Source organism: Amphiura filiformis, chromosome 20, assembly GCF_039555335.1.
Source record: "Amphiura filiformis chromosome 20, Afil_fr2py, whole genome shotgun sequence".
NCBI lineage: Eukaryota > Metazoa > Echinodermata > Ophiuroidea > Amphilepidida > Amphiuridae > Amphiura > Amphiura filiformis.
In genome coordinates, this window is record NC_092647.1 from 10,371,991 (window position 1) to 10,398,295 (window position 26,305).

The 26,305-nt window shown below is 37.2% G+C and overlaps 1 protein-coding gene across 1 annotated transcript; it reads right to left on the bottom strand.

Annotated features, from left to right (window-relative positions):
* Window positions 1-20,188: 20,188 nt before the first annotated feature.
* On the bottom strand, window positions 20,189-24,365 carry LOC140142581 (uncharacterized). The gene is made up of 2 exons (XM_072164574.1): window positions 24,291-24,365; window positions 20,189-22,053 (listed from the first exon to the last, which is right to left on the bottom strand). The coding sequence occupies exon 2, from the start codon at window positions 22,039-22,041 to the stop codon at window positions 20,218-20,220; it is 1,824 nt and encodes a 607-aa protein (XP_072020675.1). The 5' UTR covers window positions 22,042-22,053; window positions 24,291-24,365; the 3' UTR covers window positions 20,189-20,217.
* Window positions 24,366-26,305: the final 1,940 nt, after the last annotated feature.

Sequence of the window (26,305 nt, forward strand, 5' to 3'; positions counted from 1 at the left end):
TTTTAATATTGGCCGGTTATTTTTCACACAGCGACGTTAACTAGTCATATCCCCATACTTTTAACGTAGGGCTATTTGTAGAGGTCACGCGTCAATGGGAAAGAGCACTGTGTATTGTGTATAGGAAAACGGACAGTAACTGCAGTATGAACAACCATTTTTTTAATAAAATAAATGTTGTAGCCAAGATATAAGAGTATAATCATAGGTAATTTCCATTGCCTGATGCGTAAGATAACAGAGATGTGATGATGGAGGTAGAACTTTTTGACCCCCGTATAACAAAATGGCTGATGAAATATAGGCTAAGTACGTATAATTCCAGCAATGCATTGTGGGATGGCATGCTTTGCTGATGTGATATGATTACAGCGGGTCAACACCTACACGAAACTAGAGCCAGGTTTTCGGGGAAAGATTGGGAGAGCAGATTCTGGTGCGGGAGGACTTTGAATTCAGGAAACACACTCCAGCGCTCAACCGTGACCAAGGACTGGAGCCCCCTTTATTGAGAGAAGATGAGAAGAAATCTTATCTTCTCTGCTTCATTAATAATGCCCTAACAAAAGACAGAACTTAAAAGGTCGCGAGCAAAACATTTAACTTCACCAGTTCATCAGTGAAGCCCTCCTGATGAGGAAGTGTGTTGTACATATCGAAATATTGAGGTAAATATCTCAATACATTTGTGTTGAATGACAGATAATCTACTTTGCCTGGGAGAAATTCAGTTTTACCAATGTTCAGATGGTGTTTTAGATCATTTAAAAGATTACGATCTACTGAAATAGCTTGAAATGCAAAATATGAATTTATATGTCGACGCGACAATGATTATTTAAACTGCATTCTGACGACGCGGCACTGATCATTTAACTGCATTTTGACACGGGAATCAGGGAGCACTCGCAAAGGTTACCAGATCGTGACTTCGGCAGATTCACTTGTACCATCGACCAATATATCGCAAGTTGGGCACTCGCAAGGGTTACCAGATCGCGACTTGACAGATCAACTGGTACCATCGACCACTGGAACACATTTAATAGTCACTTGTGTTGTAACATCATCTTTCTAAGCAGACATTTTTACTGCCATTGACCTCTGGTGCATGATCAGATTTGCATGTCCAAATTGGTAGGCTTCGAACTCTTGATGTGGATTGAAATCGCAATTTACAAAAACAAAATAAGATTTATACCAAGAAGTGCACATTAACCATTTCTGTGGGTTTTTGTTTACTTTTTTAAGCGCGAAAATGTCGTCTGAAAAACAAAATGGACAATATGTAAAAGTCAACACAAGAGGAGGAGTGGATAGCTACCTGGACGAAACGTATGATGTTGGTGCTAATATTCCAAGACCGGAAATAGTTATGGACTTTGATGAAGGAGAGAAGAAGATAGAAAGATGTTTGGGGAATTCCAACCCTATTGTACTAGCGTTAGCAGTATCGGTTATATTAACCTTTGTGTGCTGTATTGTATATTATGCCATTTTGAACAGTCGTGGAATAATGCAGGGTGTTGTGACGTCACAACCTGAAAATACACCTTTTACTATGGTAACAGGTGAGTTTGTCGAATTTTAAAACCTATAACACACTGGCATTCCCATTTGTAATAATATACAAAATAAACACATACCAATAAGTAATTACCCCTTATTGAATGACCATTATTCAGTATGTTTTCAGCTCTTATTGGCTTATTCTTCTTGTTTCGTGAATTTTGGGGAGGCAAAAACATGTGATAATCAAAAGTCATTATTCACAAGCCAAATTTGGGGGATGGGGTGAGTAGGGATAACTCGTGTGGGGTGTGGCTGGGTGTGTCAGTGAGTCTAAATGCATGTTTGGGGGTGGTTGAATATGTATATCATTTTATGAATTAATTTAGTCAATTTATTCTAGTTTCATACAAACGTATTGTAGGCCAACCCATCATCCCGTTCTGAAGATGTCCATTGCTATAGCTTAATTATATTGTATAAAATGTAACAAACAAGCCAATCACCATCGCATTGCAGACGCAGACGTATTTCTCAGGTTAGGAGATGAATTTGAGTGTTACCAATCATGTGAAGATATCCCCAATTCATTCTGCTCTGAAGAAGATGAATCATGCAAGTGTCTGGATGGCTACAAGCCAAGTTATTCAAGGTAGGAATCAGGGGCGTTGCAAACGGGTGGACAGGGTGGACGAAATCCACGGGCCCGAGTGGGTTAGGGCAGAGAAGGCTTTTCTCATCTTCTCTGGTTAGGGCTAGGGCTGATGAAGGAGATGTTAAAAGGTTCAATACCACTAATTCTCTTTAACACAGGTTTCAATGAAAAAAATAGGTAATTTGAACATGTTGAAGCACGATTCTCTTATACACGGAACTCCAAAGTGAAAAGACATTATCAAAATATAAGAGCAGAAGGGTGAATCTTCAAATTACCAACATTTCAGCATAATCATTATGATGACCAAAGATGTTTTTGTTTCAAAGCACTGATGTGTAACGACCACAATTGTATAGTCTGCCCTCCTTTTTCGTGAACACATCAGAGCGCACTGGTTGGGTGTTAAAATCGATGTGCAGCGGATGAATTCGGGAACTTTTCATCAATGTTGTAAAGAAATGGTAGGAAACATGTCATTTCTACAGGTTACTCTGAAATTGGCACATTTTTGACTATACAGCTTGGTATTGTTGAGCACCTTTTTCAGGTGCCATGCAAGAAAATAGTCCCTCTCTTTTTTCAAGCACTGCCTAGCTCTTATTAGTGGTATAATATTAGACGAATCCAATGAGCCAAGTCATGGTCATGATTGTTAGTCGGCCATTATTGGGTCCCCGCAGCACTGGTGTTGTAACTGCCCAGTTGGGTGGATTAAAGCCGCTTAAAATCGACGTTAGATTCTTTTGTGTTGTAAACTGTCATCATTCTTTTGTCTACGTGTAACATGGGTGATAGATTGCAGTTTAAAATACCCTCCAAGGCCGCATCATTTCACATTTTAGGTGAGATGGAGCCGACGGGGACCCAGCTTTGGCTGCCACATTGAGGTGTATGAATGCGTGAAAGTGGATTTGTCTATATTACCAAAATGACCCCACACGGCTCCAAAAATGTACAGTGTTACGAGTATTACAGAATTACATCACCGTCTTTCATCTCTGTATGTCTGCTTGTATACTGTGTACCCCTCTCACATTTCTCTTTTTTGTGTCTTTCAGTAAAATGGGGACGGTATTCGCTGGTGATGTAATAATCGGGTTAACTACCATAACAATAAGAGGGTAAAACAACTTTTGAATATATCGCGCTGCACTACAAGCATGTTGCACTCATCACCTGTGTATGTCTGCATTCATAGATTGAATACATTGTACAATACCTCTCTTTTCAAAGATACTAATCTTACAGGTACGAGTGATAAACATGATACGGTCAATAGATGTATCACGTTAACTTGCTAGTGAAGTGCGATATATTTAAAAATTGTTTTTCCCTATTGCTCCGATTATTACATCACTTCGCCAGCGAATACCTCATGGACCACAATGGCCTCATCCCAATGGCATAGTTCAATAACCTCAATTACACAATCAGTGCAAAATTTGATCTCAAGTTGCGGAGTATGAGTTTTTGTACCCACATTTTCAAATGTCATTCATTGAATGTGCAAATGTATGGGGGTTAAAGAACTATACCCTGATAGATGGGCATGTTATGGATCCTAGTGCTCGCAGTTTAACTTGCCCATACAGTAGCTGTAAATATTAAAATGATGCAGGCTCGTGCACTGATATTCATGATTTAAGGGATCTGGTATGAACGTTTCGACAGTATTTTTTGTGGGACATGAGAGCATCAGACATATCGAATTGAATTATGAATACGAGGAATGTCCTTCTGATTTCAATTTTCATCCCAGCTACATACACTTTAAGTACATATCATTAAATTTATAAAGTTTACTTCGAGGACTGTTAAATATAAAAAATATCAATTTTTAATCATTTACCATAAAATGTGTATTACAATGTATATCGCGAATTTAAAAAAATCAAAATTATTTGATATCAGAAGGACATTCTTCGTATTCAGAATGCAACTCGATATGTCCGATGTGCTCTCATGTCTCACAAAAACACTGTTCAAACGTTCATACCTCACCCCTCAGGTAAATGGAAATAACTTGAAATATCGAGCAAATATTAAACCCATTATGCTTAGAAAAGTTTACCCTCTCACATTTCTTTTTTTTTCGTATCTTTCAGTAAAAATGGGGACGGTATACGTCGGTTGGTGAACTGTCTTTGACATACCGTAAACGTTCGCCTAATGGCGCTTTTGGATTCTTAGAAATGTGAGAGCGCCATCCTTGTAAAATCTCAACAGCATTAAGGATACGTGTATGTTAAATTGAGCAACCTGGACATAATGCCTCGGAAAAAAATATCGTGACATGACCCAATACTTAAGGTCACTAGGTTAGTTGCTAGAGCAGCAGATGTTTCGGGGTTTCTTCAGGTATTCTTTCTCAAAGTGTCATTGGACTTAATTTGTAAATCGATTCATACGTTATACCTAACTCATTTTGGTAAATCTTTTTATAACATTGTAATTTCTTCATATTTTTTAAATATTCTTCAGTTCAAAATTACACCCTTCTATTGTCTGACCCGTTAGCTCAGTCGGTAGAGGGTGCGTCTTGAATGGTGAATGGTACTTGATTTCTGCCCCCACTTTTATGTGAAGAAGGGTCAAGAAATGTTTTTGGATTTTGTCCCCATTTTACGAAAGAATATTGTGAATTTTTTTTAAATTTAATTTTAATTTTCTTATTTTTTTTAAAGATAAATAGGTACTGCGAACAAACGGCAACAAAACCCGCTGACAAAATTTGCTCCACCTGCTACCTATCAATGCGTGATATGTGACCGTTCACGGCGAATGAGCCGTAAATTCCTCCCCCGGTCAATTTTGTTTTATTTCATGTTTAACAAATATACATCATAAGCTTTAAAATGGTATATCATTTGACTTCAAACGATACCCAGAAGCGGGGTTATAGTTTGTTAAACTTTGCTCCTTCAACGACATTGAATACGACATTCGTACACATTTTACGCTGTAACTCAGAATACAATTTAGGGAATTTACGGCTCATTCGTGCTGTACGGTCACATATATTCCACTACATTTAACAATTAAATGACCTTTGAAAAATAGAACGGCCTCAATGTTTCAAATTGTGTAACTACATTACTTTATTCATTTATGCATTATAAATGATCAGCTATTTTTTCATTTCTTAAAAGGATCGAACCCAAGTAGATGATCAGACCATTGATCATATAACTATCAGACCACGAAGTAGTTACGTAACTCCGTGATGGTATCGGAACCAAGCACTGTTTATATGGCGATCATTACGATCACGCTATTTTGGTATGGCTTTTTTGTGTACTGATTGTTTCGATCGTGGTTCATTACTTAAGCGCGTGATCCCGTTGACATAGTAACATTACGTAACTTCGATACCGAGCTTCGATACTGAATAGTTGTTGAGAGCACATAATATGGAAAGCCATTGGGGTATTGTGTGCCTTCCAAAGCGCCTTATAACATGTTCTCATTGTGTTGTGGAATCCTAGCCAGTATTCAATGATAGCTATAGAGGCCTTGCGTTTATCGATTGGCTCCAAACAAAAGATTTGAACCGGTTTCTTGCCCGTAATCATGGCGCAGTGCAGTCCATTCAATCAAATGTTGTCATCAACCTATTTGATCGTAGTGCATTTTGTTATGTGTGTGAGACGAACTGTCGCGGTAGATGCAATCATGCTTTTATTGAATGCATTTGAGTAGTCCGCCACTAGATTTACGGGATGATACGTCATATGCACAGCCTCTATTCAGTTGGTCGTTGTATGATTTTGTTCGTTCACTCATTCAAATTTTATTTATATCATTTGAAGACTATAGGTCATTTATGATACATCCTCCGTGGAACAGTTTCAAACAAATATAGCTAGGGATTATTGGGGCAGAGGTTATCTTTTGAATCTTCTTAGAGGGCTATCATTTTTTTCGGAAGGGGGGTCCCACATTTACAAAAAGTCTGCGTCAATAAAATTGCGCACCCCCTATTTCGGCAACAAAAATTGTATGATCCCAAACCCCAAAATTGTATTGAAATCAGTCTTTTTGAATAAAATAACACACTTTCTATGGTCATCGTGCGACTCCCTACATTTTAGTCATAAAACATTTTATGACCCCCTGCTATTATTCTTTCCAATACTTTATGACCCCCGTATATTTGGGACCCCCCCTTCGAATAAAATGATATACCTCTTATGACCACTGATGCATAGGCAAGGACACTCGCGCGAATTGAAAGACTTCTCGCACGCGACAGTTCGTCTCACACACATAACACATGCCTATACAACCAAATAGGTTCATTACAACATTTGATTAAATGGACTGATTTACTCTAAAATGAAACGAAAAAACAAAGAATCACGAAAAAAGACACATACAAGATAAAATAATAAAATTATATAAACAATGTTAAAGATAAAATCAAGAAAATAGAGAATAAAATTTCCTCAAATCAGAAAAAAAACATTGACAGACATCATAATCTATCAGAAATTACTGCATGAGATTCGAACCATCAAACTTCTCCACAAGTTCTCTTTATCCTCGCACTATAGTCTAATGCTCTGCTCACTGGGCCACAATGTATCAGGTGAATGATTACCGCATTATCATGAACAAGTTTGTTCGATCTTGCTCATAATTGTATGTGTCGATAGGTTTCATCCTTTAACCCTTACACACCGTCAACATCCCTATATCTTCGTGTTAAAAATTGCCGTGATAGTACGATGAATCCTCACGTTTTTCAACAACTACGCATGGTGATTTTATTCAAGATAGGCCGTGCAACTCAGGCTAAGCATACAATTTGAGATTTTGAGCGCCTGCCACACTGTTTCTATTCTATGTTTTACGATTTTCGCATGATCAATATATGGCTGGCCGTAACCGCCACAACGTGTATGGCAAGCTAAGCGGCTCAGAACGTGGGACTAGCTACGCGCAGCTTCTTTCTCGTTACGTGCAGCTTATTAACCAATCAGATTCGCGGTTTTAAACACGTGGAGCTGATGTAAACATCCTCTCTCACAAATATTACGTTGTTCATTTTGTAAATGAAAATATCTGTAGTATATCAGCAAAAAATGGTATAGGTGCTATTAAAGTAATATCTGAACAGAATGATGATTGTTCTATATTTAGGGGCTATCATTTTCTTCGGAAGGGATCTCAAATATAGGGGTCATACTTTTTGGAAAGAAAAATAAGGGGAGGGGGTCATGAATTGATAATGACAAAATGTAGGAGTCACAAGATGACTACAGATAGTGTGTTTATTGTATTCAAAAGACTGATTTCAATACAATTTTAGCCTGTCTAGGGGTAAGGTGTATCGGTGGTGGGAGTCGGGGGTCATAACATTTTGACGCCGACTTTTTGTAAATTTAGGACCCCCCCCCCCCCTTCCGAAAAAAATGATGACCCATTTTACTCTCTCCATATTTACACAGTGGCATGTGATATCGCTTTCCCTGCAATATCTTTACACAGCGCTTTACATCAGTAGTAGTTGTTGTTTGACCTTCATATCCCTTGCACCGCTAATACAGCCCGAGTATAAAGTTACTTGCTATTATATTAAACACGGTGTAAACTTGGAAACACTAAATAAATATGCTTTGTGTCATTTTAGCCAGGCATTAGCAACATGTTCTCTTGACACGTGCTGTGATTTGGCCTCCTTTACCAGTTCGTTATCTATGCTAATTCCGTAAATTAATTACAAGATAATAATTGTGAAAGAGGATACCTATAACTATACTACGCGCAGCTAACGACCCAACCACGTGATTAAATTTGACTATTTTGATTGGTCAAACAGCTGCTCGTAACGAGAAAGAAGCTACGCGTAGCTGTTCCACGCTTTTGGCCCCCTTGGCTTGCCATAAACGTGGAGCTGCTACGCGTAGCTTACTTTTCACTTCGCGGAGCTAAATTGACCAATCATGTTAGATCTTTTCATTACGCGGAGCCAGTGGATGCATTCTCGTTCCAGAGAGAAAACTCTTGCCAAAATTAATGTTTACTATGGGGATATTAAATGAATCGATTGTAAATAAACCACAACCAGTTGTACAGGATCAATACCATTGTTTGATTAGTGTATAGTCAATGTTACCTTGCATGCATGCATGTGTCATGTGTGTGGCGTGTTTGTTTGTTTGTTTGTCTACTGTGTCAGGCCAGGATCACTGACACCCACGGTACTGATACTCTCATACTATCACGGTGATCATATTGTTGAATGTTGTTGACTTAAAAATAATCATGATGCAGTCATGTCTACAGTAGAACTCACCACGACCTTTGAAGGACTTAAACCCTATTAAAAGCTATTAAACCAAGATAACACTCAATGAAAACGGCTCAACTATGTTACATCAGATCTTCTCTGGTTAAATACACACTGCACTTGTGTCTGTTTTACCTGTGCAATGAGCAATGAGCTGGTATTATAGTTTCAGTTGGGTGAACGATTATAAAGCGAACGCAAGGTAACAATACTGTGGGCTTTTGTTTACGAAATGAGACAATAGTCTGCTTATTGTTAACCAGCGTTCTTGAAAATGAGAAGCTTAATGACTTAACACGGTTTAGAAATAATTTCTTCATATTTTTTGGTACAAAAGTACCAATATTTCCAAACACCTAAATTAGCTAAAAATTTAGGACATGTTACAAAACTATATTTTCTAGAATTTCAGAGAATACTTTAAATATTGGCCGGTTATTTTTTACACAGTAGTGACGTCAACTAGGCAATGGCCTATACTTCTAACATACACTATTTGTAGAGGTCACGCGTCAATGGTGAGCGCACTGAGTATTGTGTATAGGAAAACGGACAGTAACTACAGTATGTGTGGCCTACTACTAGTATATAAAGTAAATCCGAACTGGTTTGCAGTTTGCTGAAGGTCGAATTCCGCAGGGACACCGCGCAAGTTATACAAATTAGCTCCCGGCGATACACTGCAGATCACAGAACTGCGTGCATAGTTTACCACCACTCTGCCTAGCTATATAGTTATGTACAATACTGTATGAGTTTCTTATGAGTGCATGTCCATCTTAATAATAAGTCAGTTCGTACTTTTCATAAACTACTTTTTGAATCATAACTTTCGTGACCGAGGATATCTTGCAACTACGTGACGCTCGTCTGGCAAATTCTTAATGAATAAATTCGCTTCACGTAATGAGTAAGTCGTACTTAATTAGTCAGTTTTACCTCCGAGTAATGAAAAACTCTAACATGATCATGATTGGTCAATTTGGCTCCACGGAGCAAAAAGTCAGCTACGCGTAGCAGCTCCACGTTGTGGCGGTTGCGGCCTACCATATCAGTATCCCATATGATATTTCTATTGCAAGAAAATTTTATTTGTTGTCAGGTTTTATCTTAAATACACTAACTGGAAATTAAATACACTAATTAGTGAGGACCTGTATTTTGCTGTGGATATGTTTAACTGCAATTTGCGGGTAAAAATTTGAAATCCTGAGTAAAAATTTTAATCATATTCAACTCTTTGAGAAAAAATTTATATAAAAGAATGCATCCAGCTGCAATACAATGTACATTATTGACACACTATCACTCTCTTTATCTACAGCAATAATAGAATATCGATTTCAATCGAATTGAATACGATGCTCAGTTTTGAGTTTGTAGTTGACTACTAAGCGACCTAACTCCTTTTCTTGCGTTCGGTGAAATAAGAGTCGCCCGTCGCTCACCAACGGAGTATTAAATTTATATTTATCGAATAGGAAGTCGACACTGTGCCTTAATGATCAGTGATAATAGTCGGCTTTTACAGGGATGGCGCTCTCTCATTTCCATGAACTCCATGCCGCCATTAGGCGAACGTTTACGGTATATAGACATGTCTGATGTGTAAGGATTACGCAGACTGGCGAGTTGATAACCAACACAAAACAAACAGATAAAGATTCATAACCAGAAATTTGCAAAACATGTACCAAACAAGAAAAACAAAACAAATGCAGGCTTAAGATGGTAAAAACACCCGCGAAAACCACAGTCGTTTATAAACAAAGTCAAATTTGCTGACGATACTGCTATGATTGCTTTAATTACAAATGATGATGATTCAGTCTACCATCAACAGCTTGATGATTTTGTAAAAATACTGTGATGCCAATTACCTGGCATTAAACGTTTCCAAAACTAAGGAAATTATTATTGATTTTAGGACGTCAAGTACAAGTCCGCGTCGGTAATTTTTTTTGTTTTTTGGATAACCCAATACACATATCAGTCAGTATTGCTATCAGCAGTCGAACATTATATGAGTTGGAGTATAATTGCTATCAGCAGTAGATAACAATTGGTGGTATATTGCTCAGCAGTAGATAGCAATCACTGTTTAATTGTTATATAGGCCCTTTATCAGGTGTAGGCATGTAATTCAATATTGCAGTCAGCAATCAGTAGAACAAAGGCGTATGTGTATGCAGCAACAGCAGTTGAAATCAGACAGCGAATAGAGGTACCAATTTAAAATTTGCACATAAACACTGAATGTCTGTATATCGCACCAATAGCCTTCAAAGTATAAAAGGCATTCATTCAAACCGATCCCTATAAACGTAATCGAGTATCATACCCGCCCCCCCCAACACACTAAACTAGCTTCGTATAGGCGGCACCGGTGGAATCATCGATCTTTTGGTTTGGTCCCTTATTGTACAGGTCGTTGATATCAATATTATTGAAGAGGTCAATACTCTTTTTCAGTAAGTAAATTGGGTTATCATATTAAACATTCATCAAAAATCGAAGCCGCTCTGTACCAGAGTTTTATGAATACGATATCATGTTATTTGACACTTACGATTGTGTTAAAGGGAACATTGATGTGCAAATATTATTTTTAAGTCAAATACCAAATTCAGTCAAGAGGTCTTCGTAAAAGCGCTCTGGTATTCAAAGCTATCACGAGAAAGTCTGTCGTGTTACCTGGCAATGCACGTTTGAAGCAAATATTCTCTATACCTGATTAGCAATGGGCTATCATTCCAGAAAAATGTCCCCATCGAGGAATTTAGAAATTAATTCTGTTTTTTAAAGCTTTTTTTGTCTGGCATCCCAGACCTTTTATTCCACCAACTCTGAAATTATAATGAAAACATAAAGGAATTCCAGTTTATTATCAAAATTCTTCCTTGGAATTCCGTGGGCTTTTTTTGCAACTGGGGGAGGATATTTTTTTTATGGAATAAGTAACCCAATATATATCAGTCAGTATAATACAAATTATTTATCAGTCAGTATAATACATGTATTACTATCAGCAGAAGCATTATGAGTTGGAGTAATGTATTGCTATCAGCAGTAGATATCAATTGGTGTTGTATTGCTCAGCAGTAGATAGCAATCACTATTTATTGTTATCCCGGGATTGTTATATCAGGTGTAGGTAGGTAATTGAATATTGCAGTCAGTAGAACAAAGGCGTATGTGTAAAATGATATCAGCAGTTGAAATCAGAAAGCGAATAGAAGTATACCAATTTTAAAATTTGCAGATAAAAAACGAAACTGTGTACTCGCACCAACATGACCAATGATACTGTGCAGGCACTTGTAATTCAATACTTATTGCAACCATCAGTCAGTAAAACAAAGACGTAAGTAAATGTTATCAGCAGTTGATATCAGTCAGCGAATAGAAGTGGCCAATTTTGAAATTTGCAGATAAAAAACGAAAGTCTACATATCGTACCAACATGACCAATGATATTAAAGTTCAATACTTAATTTGATTGGCCGTAAGTGTGACGAAAGTGACATGTCCAAACTAAATCGTTACCATTGACATTGTGGACTCTACTACATTATTTAGTAACAATTGCTGGTGACTGTGGATGAACTCCCATCAGTTTCTTACAAGTTAGTCAGAAAATTCGCCGCTAAAATCGGTAGACATTCGCCTGGACCTTCGCATGACTTGATTAGATGGTTTATACTGAGAATCTTTCGCAACGTTAGGGGCTTTGTTTACACCGGTAATCTGACCAAAGACCTTGTTTGGAAGATCTTTGGTATCATGAAGAACTGACGATATATTATCCGACTGATTTTCAATTTCTGATTTCATCAGCTCCTCATCCATCTTATTTGTCAGGTTAAGGTATTGCATAAGTTCATTGGTACTTATCTCCTCCCCATCATCCGAATCTTTATCCAAAGACTGCAAGTAAGAAATAAACATCTTATCCAGGTAACTTCGTTGTATTATATATTTATCATAGTATAATTTTCGCTTCTTGGTGCTGAAATCTGTAATAAACAACTTCTCGAAGGGTTCTTGCAGTGCCCCAATCGCGGCTAAACTAGCAGCAAGGTAGGAAAGTGCTGGCGAAGCAAGTGCTCCAGCAACTATGCCTACTATCGTTGAAGTTATCATAGAAATAGCTATGAAGACCCTGAAACAACCTCTCATGTAATGGTCAATCTTACACCATTTCCGGAAAGACCTCTCGTTTTCCTTGAGGGCGACTTCTGTAGCCTTCCACCTGCTGTACATATGGGTGACCTTTGCTTGTTCGTTCCAATCTTGTACAAGAGTCCATGGATATTTGTTTGGCGTGTCATCGGCTTTCGTAGACATGTTACTGGTCATTGTTGGTGTCGGCGTAGCACTTTGCTGCGAAAATGCACTAGCTTTCAATCAGTTTTTAGCAGTTTATTGAGTCCTTTTTTGTCGTGCCGAATTGAGGCACATTTTCGTCCTCTATGATATTTCTCAGGAAGACAAGATATTTCTGTCAAACTTATCAAACAAGCGGGAGAAGACTAGTTATATGTTATTACAACGCATATGGTATATTACTGCTTTATTGACTGTTGCATAGGCCTACAATTATAACACGGAAGTAGGAGACTGGGCGGCTGCGTAAATTGATCAATCAATTCAATAATATTGAAATTATTAATATTTGAACAATCGCTTTTATATCAGCGGTACTCTCCTACCGTCGCGACGGTGCGTTCACACATAATAATAAGTTATGGGTAGACGAGGTATTGTTGGTCGAAGCAACCTAGAAATCGATTTTCATTATCTAGATCAATATATTATTGAAAATAAACACCTTGATGTTTTGCAAAAGTTCATTCTACAAATCATATACTTTGCAAACTTGCTTAATTTATTGTTGTTAATGAGTTATGTACGTTTTACAAAAGTGTTGTTGTTTCAGCCCTCTTTACAACGTAACTCAAGAACCGCAGTACCTATAAAAGTATATCTATGCTATTTTAATTCTTCTACACGCTCCTTATGAATTGAGCAATGCAGTTTCTGCCAAAGCTCATTACCATTCGTAAGATGCTGTGAACTACCAAATCACAACAGTTTAAAATAATTAATAACCTTAACAAAACAATACATAATCATGATAATAGGCCTACAAAAACAATCACGCAAATACAGTACTCTACGGAGCCCCCGAAGTGACATGAAAGGAAAAAAAAAGCTATATCGGGGTCCGACTTCTTTTAGTCACTCGGGGTACGAGATATTAACTCGGGGTCCGAGATAGTAATTCGGGGCCCTGAGATAGTAACTCGGTGCCCCGACTTAGTAACTCGGGGTCCGAGATAGTAACTCGGGCCCCGAGATAGTAACTCGGGGCCCCGAGATAGTTTTTTCTTTCTTTCATGTCGGGGGCTCTCGGTATTATTTGCATAACAAAGTTTCAATGCCCCCTTGCTGCATTGGTATAATTATGAGAGCACATTATAAATTAATTATTAATGTAACTATTTCCAAAACGTCAATAACCTTGTATAAGATGTATTAATATTCTGCTTACTTCAACATAAAAAAAAGATTTGAGGCATTTTCTCAAAATATCAAAGGCTATCTCAAGAACCAATGAACCAATACTTGGTTTGTTTGTTTTTGAAACTTGTCTTTCGCAGTCGACACCCGCGTGGAGAGTGTTAATAATAAATAAAAACTTGAAATAAACATTTGGGAAGTAGATAAAATTGCTATCAAATGTGGGTGTACTTCTTTTTTTATCAAATGTGGGTATACTTGTTTTTTTAAAACCACCATGTAGCCTATAATAACCATAATACTATCAACATAGCAGAAATATTGCCCGGTTAAAATTGCTCCCGGAAAGTGTTCAATTCGATTTACGAAGTGCATAATATAAATTTGGGCTATTCATATACCCTCCTTGGAAAACATGACCTTAATCTCTAACACAGGGGCCGGGCACAGGGGGTGACAATTTCAAATGTAGTCACCCATTCAGGAAACCTGGCCCATTTGATATTCACACTCCCTGTGTGGAAGATTAACATGATTAAGGTCATGTCTTCTATAGCGGAAGGTTCCATCCCGGCAAACACAAAAATGTTCTTAAAACGTTTATTCAAAATGTTTTCATAACATTTAAATGTCGGGTTATATAAAGATCATGAATACGTTTTTAAAGCGTTATTATCAAATAATTTAGGCAAACATTTGCTTGGAAAAATATTTTGTCAATAAATAACATTCTAAGTAGGGCTACAATGTTTGGATGTGTGCAGACTTTCTCATTTTTCTAACAATATTTTTTTTATGATCTTATTTTTTTATATTATTTGTTTTATTTCCCTCCGCAAAGAAAACCATATTCTTCAGGGTCACAGTGATAGTTCATCAATAACTGATGGATCAATGTAATCTTAGACATGTTACAAGAATGGACAAATGTCTCCTCCCCCATGCATGGATCAATTTAATCGGAGACAGATTTAAAGCCATAATGTGTGATTTGCTTCACGGCGACGCCCTCAATTTTACTCGGATTTCTACTTTTTGCATAATTATAATGCCCAGTGGTGTACTAAAATACAACGTAAAAGACTAAGTCTGAATTTCGTTTCCTATCCTGTAGGGCAATTGGTGAAACGATTTATTTATTTATTTATTCATTTTATTCATATTTATCCAGGGTAGCCCAATTCAGCCGATAGCTGGTCTTACATGGGGCCCTGAATACATTCAACATGCAATTTATATAAAACATACAACTATTAGATACAAAATTAAAATACAGAAATATATACAATTTTCAAAGTAGAATAGAAATACATCATTAACAAGTACATGCTCAATTTTTTTAAGACTTGAATCTTTGCTTGAAAGTCTGCACATTTATAGAACTTCTTACATCATTACTCAGTTTATTCCAAACCTCAACCCCACTGTATGAAAAAGATGATTTAAAGTACCTACATTCATATACATATGTATAAATGTTTTTCCTGTGTGTGTCATTTCGTGCAACTTCTTTCGAACTTTGTGATAATTTTATTTATTGCAGTAGCGATATTTGTGTGTGGCCTCTCTCCCATATGTATCATTTCAAGTTCTCTCTCGATTGAGAGACTGATTTGTTGCGGCGCCTACATTTATGCCCAGAGTTTTTTTTTTTTCTCCCGTGTGTGTCATTTCATGCAATATCTGTTTACATTTTGTGATGAAAGATTGATTGCAGTAGCTACATTTATTAGGCTTCTCTCCCGTGTGTGTCATTTCATGTAACTTCTTCTCACGTTTTGTTATGAAAGATTTATTACAGTATTCACACGTGTGAGGCTTCTCTCCTGTATGGTTCATTTCATGTCTCTTCTTGTCAGGCAGTCGACTAAATGATTTATTGCAGTAGCTGCATTTGTAAAACTTCTCTCCTGTATGTAACATTTCATGTATCCTCTTTTGGCTCAACCCGCTCAATGATTTATTGCAGTAGCTACATTTAAAAGGTTTTGCTCCGGTGTGTGTCATTTCATGCGTTGTCTTCTTACGTTTTGTGATGAAATATTGATTGCAGTAGCTACATTTGCGAGGCTTCTCTCCTGTGTGTGTGTCATTTCATGTAACTTCTTCTCACGTTTTGTGATGAAAGATTTATTGCAGTAGTCACATGTGTGAGGCCTTTCTTCTCTATGGTCCATTTCATGTCTTTTCTTGCCATCCAGGTGAGTAAATGATTTATTGCAGTAACTACATTTGTGAGGTTTTGCTCCGGTGTGTGTCGTTTCATGTGATGTCTTCTTACGTTTTGTGATGAAAGATTTATTGCAGTAACTACATTTGTGAGGTTTCTCTCCTGTATGTGTCATTTCATGTTCTTTCTTGCTGCCTAACTGCCTAAATGATTTGTTGCAATACCTACATTTATGAGGTTTTTCTCCCGTGTGTGTCATTTCGTGCAAAGTCTGTTCACGTTTTGTGATGAAAGAATGATTGCAGTAGCTACATTTATGAGGTTTTTCTCCTGTGTGTGTCATTTCGTGCAAAGTCTGTCCACGTTTTGTGATGAAAGATTGAGTGCAGTAGCTACATTTGTGAGGCTTCTCTCCTGTATGTGTCATTTCATGTCTTTTCTTGGTGCCCAACTGCCTGAATGACTTGTTGCAATACCTACATTTATGAGGTTTTTCACCCGTGTGTATCATTTCATGCAAAGTCTGGTTACCTTTTGTGATGAAAGATTTATTACAGTGATACATTTATGAGGTTTGTCTCCTCTATGTATCAGTTCATGTTGTTTCTTGTTACATAATGAACTAAATGATTTATTGCAGTAGCTACATTTGTGAGGTTTTTCTCCCGTGTGTATCATTTCATGAAGCCTCTTGTAACACAATTCGCTAAATAACTTGTCGCAGTAGCTACATTTATAAGGTCTGTCTTCTCTGTGATGCTCTTTTTTATGTTGTTTAACAGCGCATGACGTAATAAATGTCATATTACATATTTCACATTTCTGTGCCACATTGTGCTGCTGCTTTGTCTCATTAACATTACTATATTAAAGAGACAGAACTAAAAGCTTTGTTAAGACAATATCTACATTTTAGTCTTTCTTCTGTGCGATAACGTTGCGATTCTGTCCTGTTGTTTCAAGTCCACTTTTACCACTCATTAGATCCGCTGTCTTTGGAGGTTTGAGTCAGGGGTGCAAATTGTGATTTCTTCCTCAGGAGCAAGGTTTTAGGCTCAAGATTTCCTCACTAATACCATGCATAAAATAGCTTTATTCTGCACTTCAAAAGATGAGAATAGCGTGTATTTTCGCGCTTCCGAAAAAGGTTTTATGAGGAAATGTGCGCGCGTAGCGCGAAAAAATTTGGTATTGTACACTATTTTGGGGTCAATTTTGGTGGGACAGAGGCTCCTTTTCCCTTTTATTTTCCTTTACCCCCCTTTCATCTTTCATTTTTTGTCAGAGGGAGCATAACTTGTTCAGTTCTTTATGGTTCTTCATTTTAAATTTCCCAAAAATTGTCATGCCTTTTGTTCCCATAAATTCCTCATTGCTGCCTCTATATTTATTTCCTCAGATATGATTGCCGCCTCTCAGTAAATTTCCTCAGATATGTGCCCTGTTTCCACCTGCCTTCATCCAACTTCTTTTTTTCTGTTAAATTTCATTGAATACCTCCTATGGTGATGAATAATAAATTTCCTCATATCCCATTTCCATATTCTAACACTAACACATTCCTCTTTTTTGCTCTAATTTCTTGAACAATAATGTGAATTCCTCTAAGTTTTGCACAACCAGTGTCTTTAAATATTTCCTCTCTTCCATTCAGTAGCTTCACTGCCTCACAGCCCTCCCCTATTATTCTGTACCTCACTCCTCTTCCTTTTTTCCTCTTCCCCCTTCCTTTTGTCTCCCCTTTTCTTTTCTTCTCTCTCCCTCCTTTTTCCTCTTTTTCGTTTTTCTTCCCATGGCATTATTTCCTCAATTTTGACTCTCATTTCCTAGGAGCGGTGCTCCCTGCTCCCACACAATTTGCATCCCTGGGCTCTGTACTTCTCTTTATTATGCTTCAAACAGTTAAATATTGGTGGTTTCAGACTCATTGTTGTTTTAATTTTTCTGAAAAACTTGAATAACTAAGTGTATAAAAATCCAATATGGCCGCAGTTACCATGGCAACGGTGGATTCGGCGACGAAAAATAGCCAGAGTATGCACAATTGGCAAGTGGATTACGGAGAAGTCTAACATGATCTTGAAGCAAATCCCACTGTTGTTTTAGTCTTAACATGACTGGAGTAACCTGAAAAAATAAAATGGAGAAAAAAATTGCTATAATAATAGTGTCATTCCAGCCCATAGCTCTAGTATAGAGCCTCTGCCACTGCCCAATAGCACAAGTAATTATGAGGTCTGACTATACCATGTTCAAGCAATCTGAGTTCTGACTCGGAGCTAAAGCGCCTCGATGTCGGCGCTCCGTGCCTCTTTACACATCGGCGCTAAAGCGCCTCGATGTCGGCCTTTACACCTCGGCGCTAAAGCGCCTCTACTGTTGGAAATCCCGATCCGAGGGACCTGACCAAGTTCTATCAGGGAACCTCTATTATTATCGGGAATTGCCTGTCATACATGATCGCACACAAGGTCGTAGGTCGTTGGTGGGACCTCATCTGCCCAGAACATATTGACCCAGGTCAGCATACCGTCATATCCTTCCCGACATACTTAGTAGCCAAGTCCGTAGAAGAGTGGATCCACACACTATGTACACAAATACACATTTAGCCACATTTTATTATACGATTAATACGAAATTATTAAACATTACACAATATTCTCTAGCAAATCGGTTATACGGCGGAACTGGTAGGCATATTATAAATTCGGGATATTAAATATCTTCCTGACCAGCCAGATCTGCGCATGGTCAAAGACGAGGATAGACGAGTATCAGACCGACGCAAACTGGCTTAGTCTCCACATCAGCCAGTTTGGTTCCGCCCTCCACAGGGAGCGTAACCTGTGTAGGAGACTCGGTCGGACCTGGTGGGACCTCATCTCTCCCCATCGATTGAAAAATTGTGATCTATAATCCCCGACATTGCCCTTATGAACTGACATCCACCTGGTTCTATCCAGCCCATTCAGCATGTTCAGCAATCCTTCTTAGATTTTGCTCATAAGTCAATCAAAGATCTAGATGTTCCAATTTCACTCCATTGCGGAGTACAGTGGTTGCGGAGTTATGAGTTTCAAAGTTCGGAGCAAATCTAGGTATTCTGAAGAGTTAGCCGGGGTGTTTCACAGTGGTCATTAATTAATTGTGGAGAGTTTCATATGAAGGTAGATTGAACATTCGTAGAATGGCACCGAATCCAATTCACCAAGTCAGGGGTGGTGGTGGTGGCAGCGGTGCATGTAGCATCCTGGGGTGACAGCGAGTGGTGTACTCGTGTACAAACGTTATGGGTAGTTTGTATTTTAAGTACACATAATTGTAAAGCTGTTCAATATGTAATTTAAATTTGTCCTTATTATGACTTTATGTCGAACTTTACTCTGTTGACCTACAAAGACAACAAATTTGGCCGATTCCATTTAGGTGCAAGCTGGGACATGTGTAAACATTACGAATGTGCAAAAAAATCAGGTTTGAAAAAAATTAACCAATTTTATATTATAAGATCATTATGGCTTTAAGGTCACGTCTTAATGTATGGATTTCAACTGGAATCGGGACTGGAATAGCCCAATGATTTACTGCATCACCTACGTGACATTGATGAGGGTTTCTCTTGTATAATATTGTTTCATGTAACTTCCTTCTTCTCACGTTTTGTATTGAAAGATTGATTACAGTAACCACATTATGTGAGGCTTCTCTCCTGTAAATGTATGGGTCATTTCATGTCTTTTCGTGCCACCTAGTTGGCTGATACGTGAGATTTTACTCCTATGCTAATTCGATTAAATGATAGCAGCCACATTTGTGAGTCTTCTGTGCTGTATGTATCAGTTCGTGTGTTTTCATGTGCCACCCAGTTGGTTGCATGCAATGGTTTGTTGCAGCACAGTACATTTGTGAGATTTCTCTCCTGTATGTGTCATTTCGTCAATTTCGTTTCCTATCCTGTAGGGCAATTGGTGAAACGATTTGTTGCAGTACTTACATTCATTATGTATAAAGGTTTTTCCTGTGTGTGTCGATCTTTTGTGATGATTTTATTTATTGCAGTAGCTATATTTGTGGGGCTTCTCTCCCGTATGTATCATTTAAGTTTTCTCTCGATTGAGAGACTGATCCCGTGTGTGTCATTTCATGTAATATCTGTTTATATTTTGTGACGAAAGATTGATTACAAAAGCTACATTTATGAGGCTTCTCTCTAGTGTGTGTCATTTCATGTGACTTCTTCTCACGTTTTGTTATGAAAGATTTATTACAATAGTCACATGTGTGCGGCCTTTCTCCTCTATGGTTCATTTCATGTCGTTTCTTGCCATCCAGTCGACTAAATGATATATTGCAGTAACTACATTTGTGAGGCTTCTCTCCTGTATGGTTCCTTTCATGTCTCTTCTTGTCAGGCAGTCGACTAAATGATTTATTGCAGTAGCTACATTTGGGAGGCTTCTCTCCTGTATGTAACATTTCATGTCTTCTCTTTTGGCTCAACTCACTGAATGATTTATTGCAATAGCTACATTTGTGAGGTTTTCCTTCGGTGTGTATCAATTCATGCGATGTCTTCTTACTTTTTGTGATGAAAGATTTATTACAGTAGCTACATTTGTGAGGCCTCTCTCCTGTATGTGTCATTTCATGTTCTTTCTTGCTGCCTAACTGTCTAAATGATTGGTTGCAATACCTACATTTATGAGGTTTTTCTCCCGTGTGTGTCATTTCATGCAAAGTCTGTTCACGTTTTGTGATGACAGATTTATCGCAGTAGCTACATTTGTGAGGTTTATCTCCTGTATGTATCATTTCATGTTGTTTCCTGCTAATCAGTTGATTAAATGATTTCTTGCAGTAGCTACATTTATGAGGCTTCTCTCCTGTGTGTATCATTTCATGTTGTTTCTTTTGGCTCAGATGTGTAAATAATTTGTTGCAGTACCTACATTCATGCTGTTTTTCTCCCGTGTGCGTCATTTTATGTGACTTTATCTCATGTTTTGTGATGAAAGATTTATTGCAGTAGTTGCATTTGTGAGGCTTCTCTCCTGTATGGGTCATTTCATGTATTTTCTTGCTACCCAGTCGACTAAATGATTTATTGCAGTAGATGCATATGTGAGGCTTATCTCCCGTATGTGTCATTTCATGCATCTTCTTGATATTCAGTAGACTAAATGATGTATCGCAGTAGCTACATTTGTGAGGTTTTTCTCCCGTGTGCATCCTTTCATGCAGTCTCTTGTTACATATGTTGGTAAATGACTTGTTGCAGTAGCTACATTTATAAGATCCGTCCTCTCCGCGATGCTCTCTTTTATGTTGTTTCATTACGCATGACGTAATAAATGTCATACTACATATTTCACATTTATTTGCCACGTTATGCTGTTGCTTTTTCTCATGAACGTTTTTATTATAGACATAAGTAAACCATTTAAGACAATATCTACATTGTGGTCTTCCAGCGTCTTTCCTCTCTTCAATAACGTTGTGATGCTGTCCTGTTGTTTCAAGTCCACTTTTACCCCGACGACAGCTCATCAGATCCGCTGTCTTTGGAGGTTTGAGTACTTTTGACTTGTTAGTTTGAATTCTTACTTCATACTCAATTTGCATTTGACGACCATCTACTTTTCTTGTCTTATTTTTGCGAGTAACCATGGTAACTTGTGGCAACATTTTCAATCCATGATGATTCCATAATTTCACACATCCAGCCTTTGGTGGTAGTTTTGGATTGGTATACCAGTATGATTTGATACTGAGCTCATGATTATGTACGTGGGTTTTATATCGTTGGATGTTTTCTATGAAGCGTCTCTTGCAGTATTTGCACACATGATCTGGAAGCAAATCCCACTGTTGTTTTGGTCTTACCATTATTGGAGTAACCTGAAAAAATAAAATGGAGAAAAAATTGCTATAATGATAGTGTCATACCAGCCCATTCAGCAATCCTTCTTAGATTTTGCTCATAAGTCAATCAAAGATCTAGATGTTCCAATTTCACTCCATTGCGGAGTACAGTGGTTGCGGAGTTATGAGTTTCAGAGTTCGGAGCAAATCTAGGTATTCTGAAGAGTTAGCCGTGGAGTTTCACAGTGGTCATTAATTAATTGTGGAGAGTTTCATATGAAGGTAGATTGAACATTGGTAGAATGACACCGAATCCAATTGACCAAATCAGGGGTGGTGGTGGCAGCGGTGCATGTAGCATCCTGGGGTGACAGCGAGCGGTGCACTCGTGTACAATGGTTAGTCTGTATTTTAAGTACACATAATTGTAAAGCTGTTCAATATGTACTTTAAATTTGTCCTTATTACTATAAATTTGGTATCAAGAGATAGCTTCGTTGTCCGTGTACACATTTGAATAGCTTAACTTACTTAAAGAAAATAAAGGACTGGTAGTCACACTGAGTCACATGGGTAAACCCATAAGGCCGACAAATTAATGTTTTGATTTTCTGGAATTTGACAGATTTTTTGTACAGATTTTTCAAGAAATGTAAGACTTTGGAATGATTTAGGAAAACTTTAAACATTTTAGTAAGTTTATTAGTGAACATGGATCACTTCCAAGTCCTTTTGTGGTATTCTATGTCGTTTATCCCTCAGAATACAAATATCAGATTTGGCAAAAAAAAAAAAAAGGAGAAGGACTCCTCCTTACTTCAGGCACTGTTGGAAAAGAAAGAGGATTTTCATTAATTGATGACGGTGGGAGGCTTGTTCTTTAATATAAACTTGGCATTTGTTGTAGTTTTTGGTCTTTTTCCAACAGTGCTCGAGGAAAGGATGAGGTCCCCTTTTTTAAATGTGAGATTCTGAGGGATAATTCCACTGGAGTAACAAATAAGAATTGGAAGTTAACTTTTGTTTTCTAATAAACTTCTATGAAGTTTTTTTTTTTTTTTCTAAAAAAAAAAATACATCCCTCCCTCATCGATTCATGAAAATCCTCTGGACGAGAACCAAAACACTTATAACAGGCTTGTAGAATTATTTCCATGATTATACTAAACGTAAATTTTAATAGTGACCTTTCCCAGTATGCATGCACCTCCATCGTCGGGATTAACCTCCACGCACAGAAATCCAGTGTGGCAGCATAGCAACAGCATTATACATGATGCAGTCATGTCTACAGTAGAATTCATCTCGACCTTTGCAGGACTTAAACCCCATTAAAAGCTATTAAACCAAGATAACACTCATTGAAGCAGCTCAACTGATTAAATCAGATCTTCTCTGGTTGTGTACAAGTGTCTGTTTTCAATGTGCGACATCGTAATAAAGCTGGTATTACAGCTTCAGTTGGGTAACCGATTATAAAGGAAACGAAAGGAAACAATGGTATGTGTACCATTGTTCACGAAATGACACAAAGACCTGCTTTTTGTTAACCAGCATTCTTCAAAATGAGCAACATAATGATTGTTGACTTTAAAACACAGTTTGGAAATAATTTCTTCATATTTTTGGTGTTATCTGTCGTTTACATATCCTTCCTAAAACACAAAAGTGCGACCCTCTCCAAACATCTAAATTAGCTAAAAATTTAGGACATGTTACAAACTTTATTTTCTAGAACCTATTTAGAATAATTTAAATGTAGCTTTTACCGTTTTTTTGTGGCATCCTTCAGAAGTGAGCGGCCCGATACCAATATTTTCGGTCAAATCTCCATTCAATTAACACGGGGGAGTTGGCTAGCTATGCCTTGCCCTCACTCATATTTTACAAAAGTGCGACCATTTCTGAACATCTAACCTAGCTGTAATTTTAGGTCATGTTAGAGAAATATATTTGCTAGAAGTTTTGGAGAATAAATAAAATATTGGTTGGTTATTTTTCACACAGTGATGTTAACTAGGCAAGTGTCCATTCTCCCAACATACATCATTTGTTGAGGTCACACGTCAATGGTGAGAGCACTGTGTATTGTGTATAGGAAAACGGACAGTAACTGCAGTATGAAAAGCTTTATTATTACATTTAGAAATCAGGTCAGGTGGAAATTTATTCATTTATACCGAAAATAAAGTAGTATAAGAAATATATAAGTTACCAGACTATTCTATATAGGATCATACATATGAAAAGATATAACTACAGTTTTGGCTCACCTGCGCTTGATGAAGGAATAAATCAAATACAAATTTCTGCGTTAATATGATCGAGTATTGCCTGCATGCATGAAGTGGGGAACTTGTTGCTGCTTTGATCTCTTGACATGCCTTGGGAATAAATGAGTACGGCCATCAACAGATGTTGTGCTGGATGGTAGATAGAGGGCAGCAGCACAAAATAGCAGACGGTCCAGACCTGTCCAGACCACAGTGTGTCCAGACATTGAGATGGTCCCCCCCCGGGGTGGTCGCCTGTCAAGTATCATCAGGGCCGGATTTACCATAGGGCCAGATGGGCCCAGGGCCCCACATTTGTGTGTATCATGAAGCATCAATTGAAAATAATATTAAAAAAACGTCCGTGTGAGGCATTAAAGTATGCTTTTCCACTGAAAACATAAGTTAGTCAAAAAAAGGGTCTTATTTAACTAATTAAAAATTAGTCATACAAGATATACATGTAATTCTTTTATTCAAGGAATACTGAAATTATGTATTTATAATGCTAAAAGAACAGTAATATCATTTCACATTAATTTACATAATTTCAACATATTTTTATGACCATAATATTCAATTTGTAAAATTGCATGACTAATGACGAATTTATGAATTCACGATTTATCACGATTTAATTAGTCATTTATGTGCATTACTAATTGATTACAAATTGAATGACTAATTAAATGACTAATTATTTATCAAAATCAGATTTTGATAAACACCAATATTTCAGCTTTCAAAACAGCTTTAAGGGGGTACTACACCCATTGCATTTTTTTTGCATTTTTTTGCATTTTGTGAAGAAATGAGAAAAAGAAATTGGACAAAGTGGTATGCAAAATGAAGGGCAAATCTTCTCGTTCAATTGGTGGCATCAGTATCAATGAAGCGTACATGCTTCTAATGATATAAGCCAAAAGGTGGTACATCACTGATGTTTTAAATTCACTTCATTTTGGACAGCTTATCAACGGATTTCGTTAAAATTTTGGATATGTGTTGCTAACACATTAGGGAAATAATGTTGATATGTAAAATGGACTTGGTGCTCCACAACTATCAAAAAACGAACTGGTTAAAATGCTTCTATTTTGAAAGTTGAGCTATATTTTGTATTTTGAACTTGCGACACTATTTGACTGAAACTTAATTAAGCCATAGGTAACAGGTTACCACAACCACACAGCAATGTTGAAAAAGATTGTATTTTTTGTCACCTATACCACCATATTAGGTAGTTTTCGGTAAGCTTCATTTTTGTGATTTTGGTAACTATTTTATATTTATTTGCCCAATCCATCTCAACTAGGCAATCTAAATTGTACTCACTATTTACATCCCAAGGTATTTTAGTATATCCACCTCACACATTTCCATTATATATCCAGTAACAGACAAAATATCAAAATTGATGCCTCATTATGACATGTATGATATCACAGACTATCACATGTATTCAAAATTGATGCCTGAATTTGACCTGAACCAATTGACCTATAACCTGACCTTTGATGACCTTATAGCCTTTAAATCTCTTTTCCTAACAACACATTATAGAAGATAAATACATGGTGTAGTATTAAATTGTCTATGTGGAAGAGATTAGGCCTATTTAATTTATTCAGTGTTATAATCAGTGAGTACATTTCTATAGATGGTACAACAAAGGATTTAATGTATTCTATTCATGTACCCTACTTGAACATGTTGAAAAGAATAAATTATGGTTTGTTATGAAACACGCATCTGAGTTACTAGGATACATGTAAACAAAAAATATATAGGGCTAAAATGACTTTCTATACAATGGTTTAAAAGCACCTTTTTTTTATCTTTTTTTTTTTTATTTCACATGATCCGTGCATATATCGCCTAGCTATAAATGAAAAAATATTTTTTTTAGACCAATCAAACCAATATATGGGTGTAGTACGCCCTTAAGTAACAATAACTTTTTGTAAGATTATTAGTGTCTATTTAGGGGGCCTATGTATTGTATTTTCTTTCAT

Excerpts from the sequence above, each read along its gene's own strand:
- LOC140142581 (XM_072164574.1), bottom strand. The coding sequence starts at position 22,041 with ATGGTAAGACCAAAACAACAGTGGGATTTGCTTCCAGATCATGTGTGC.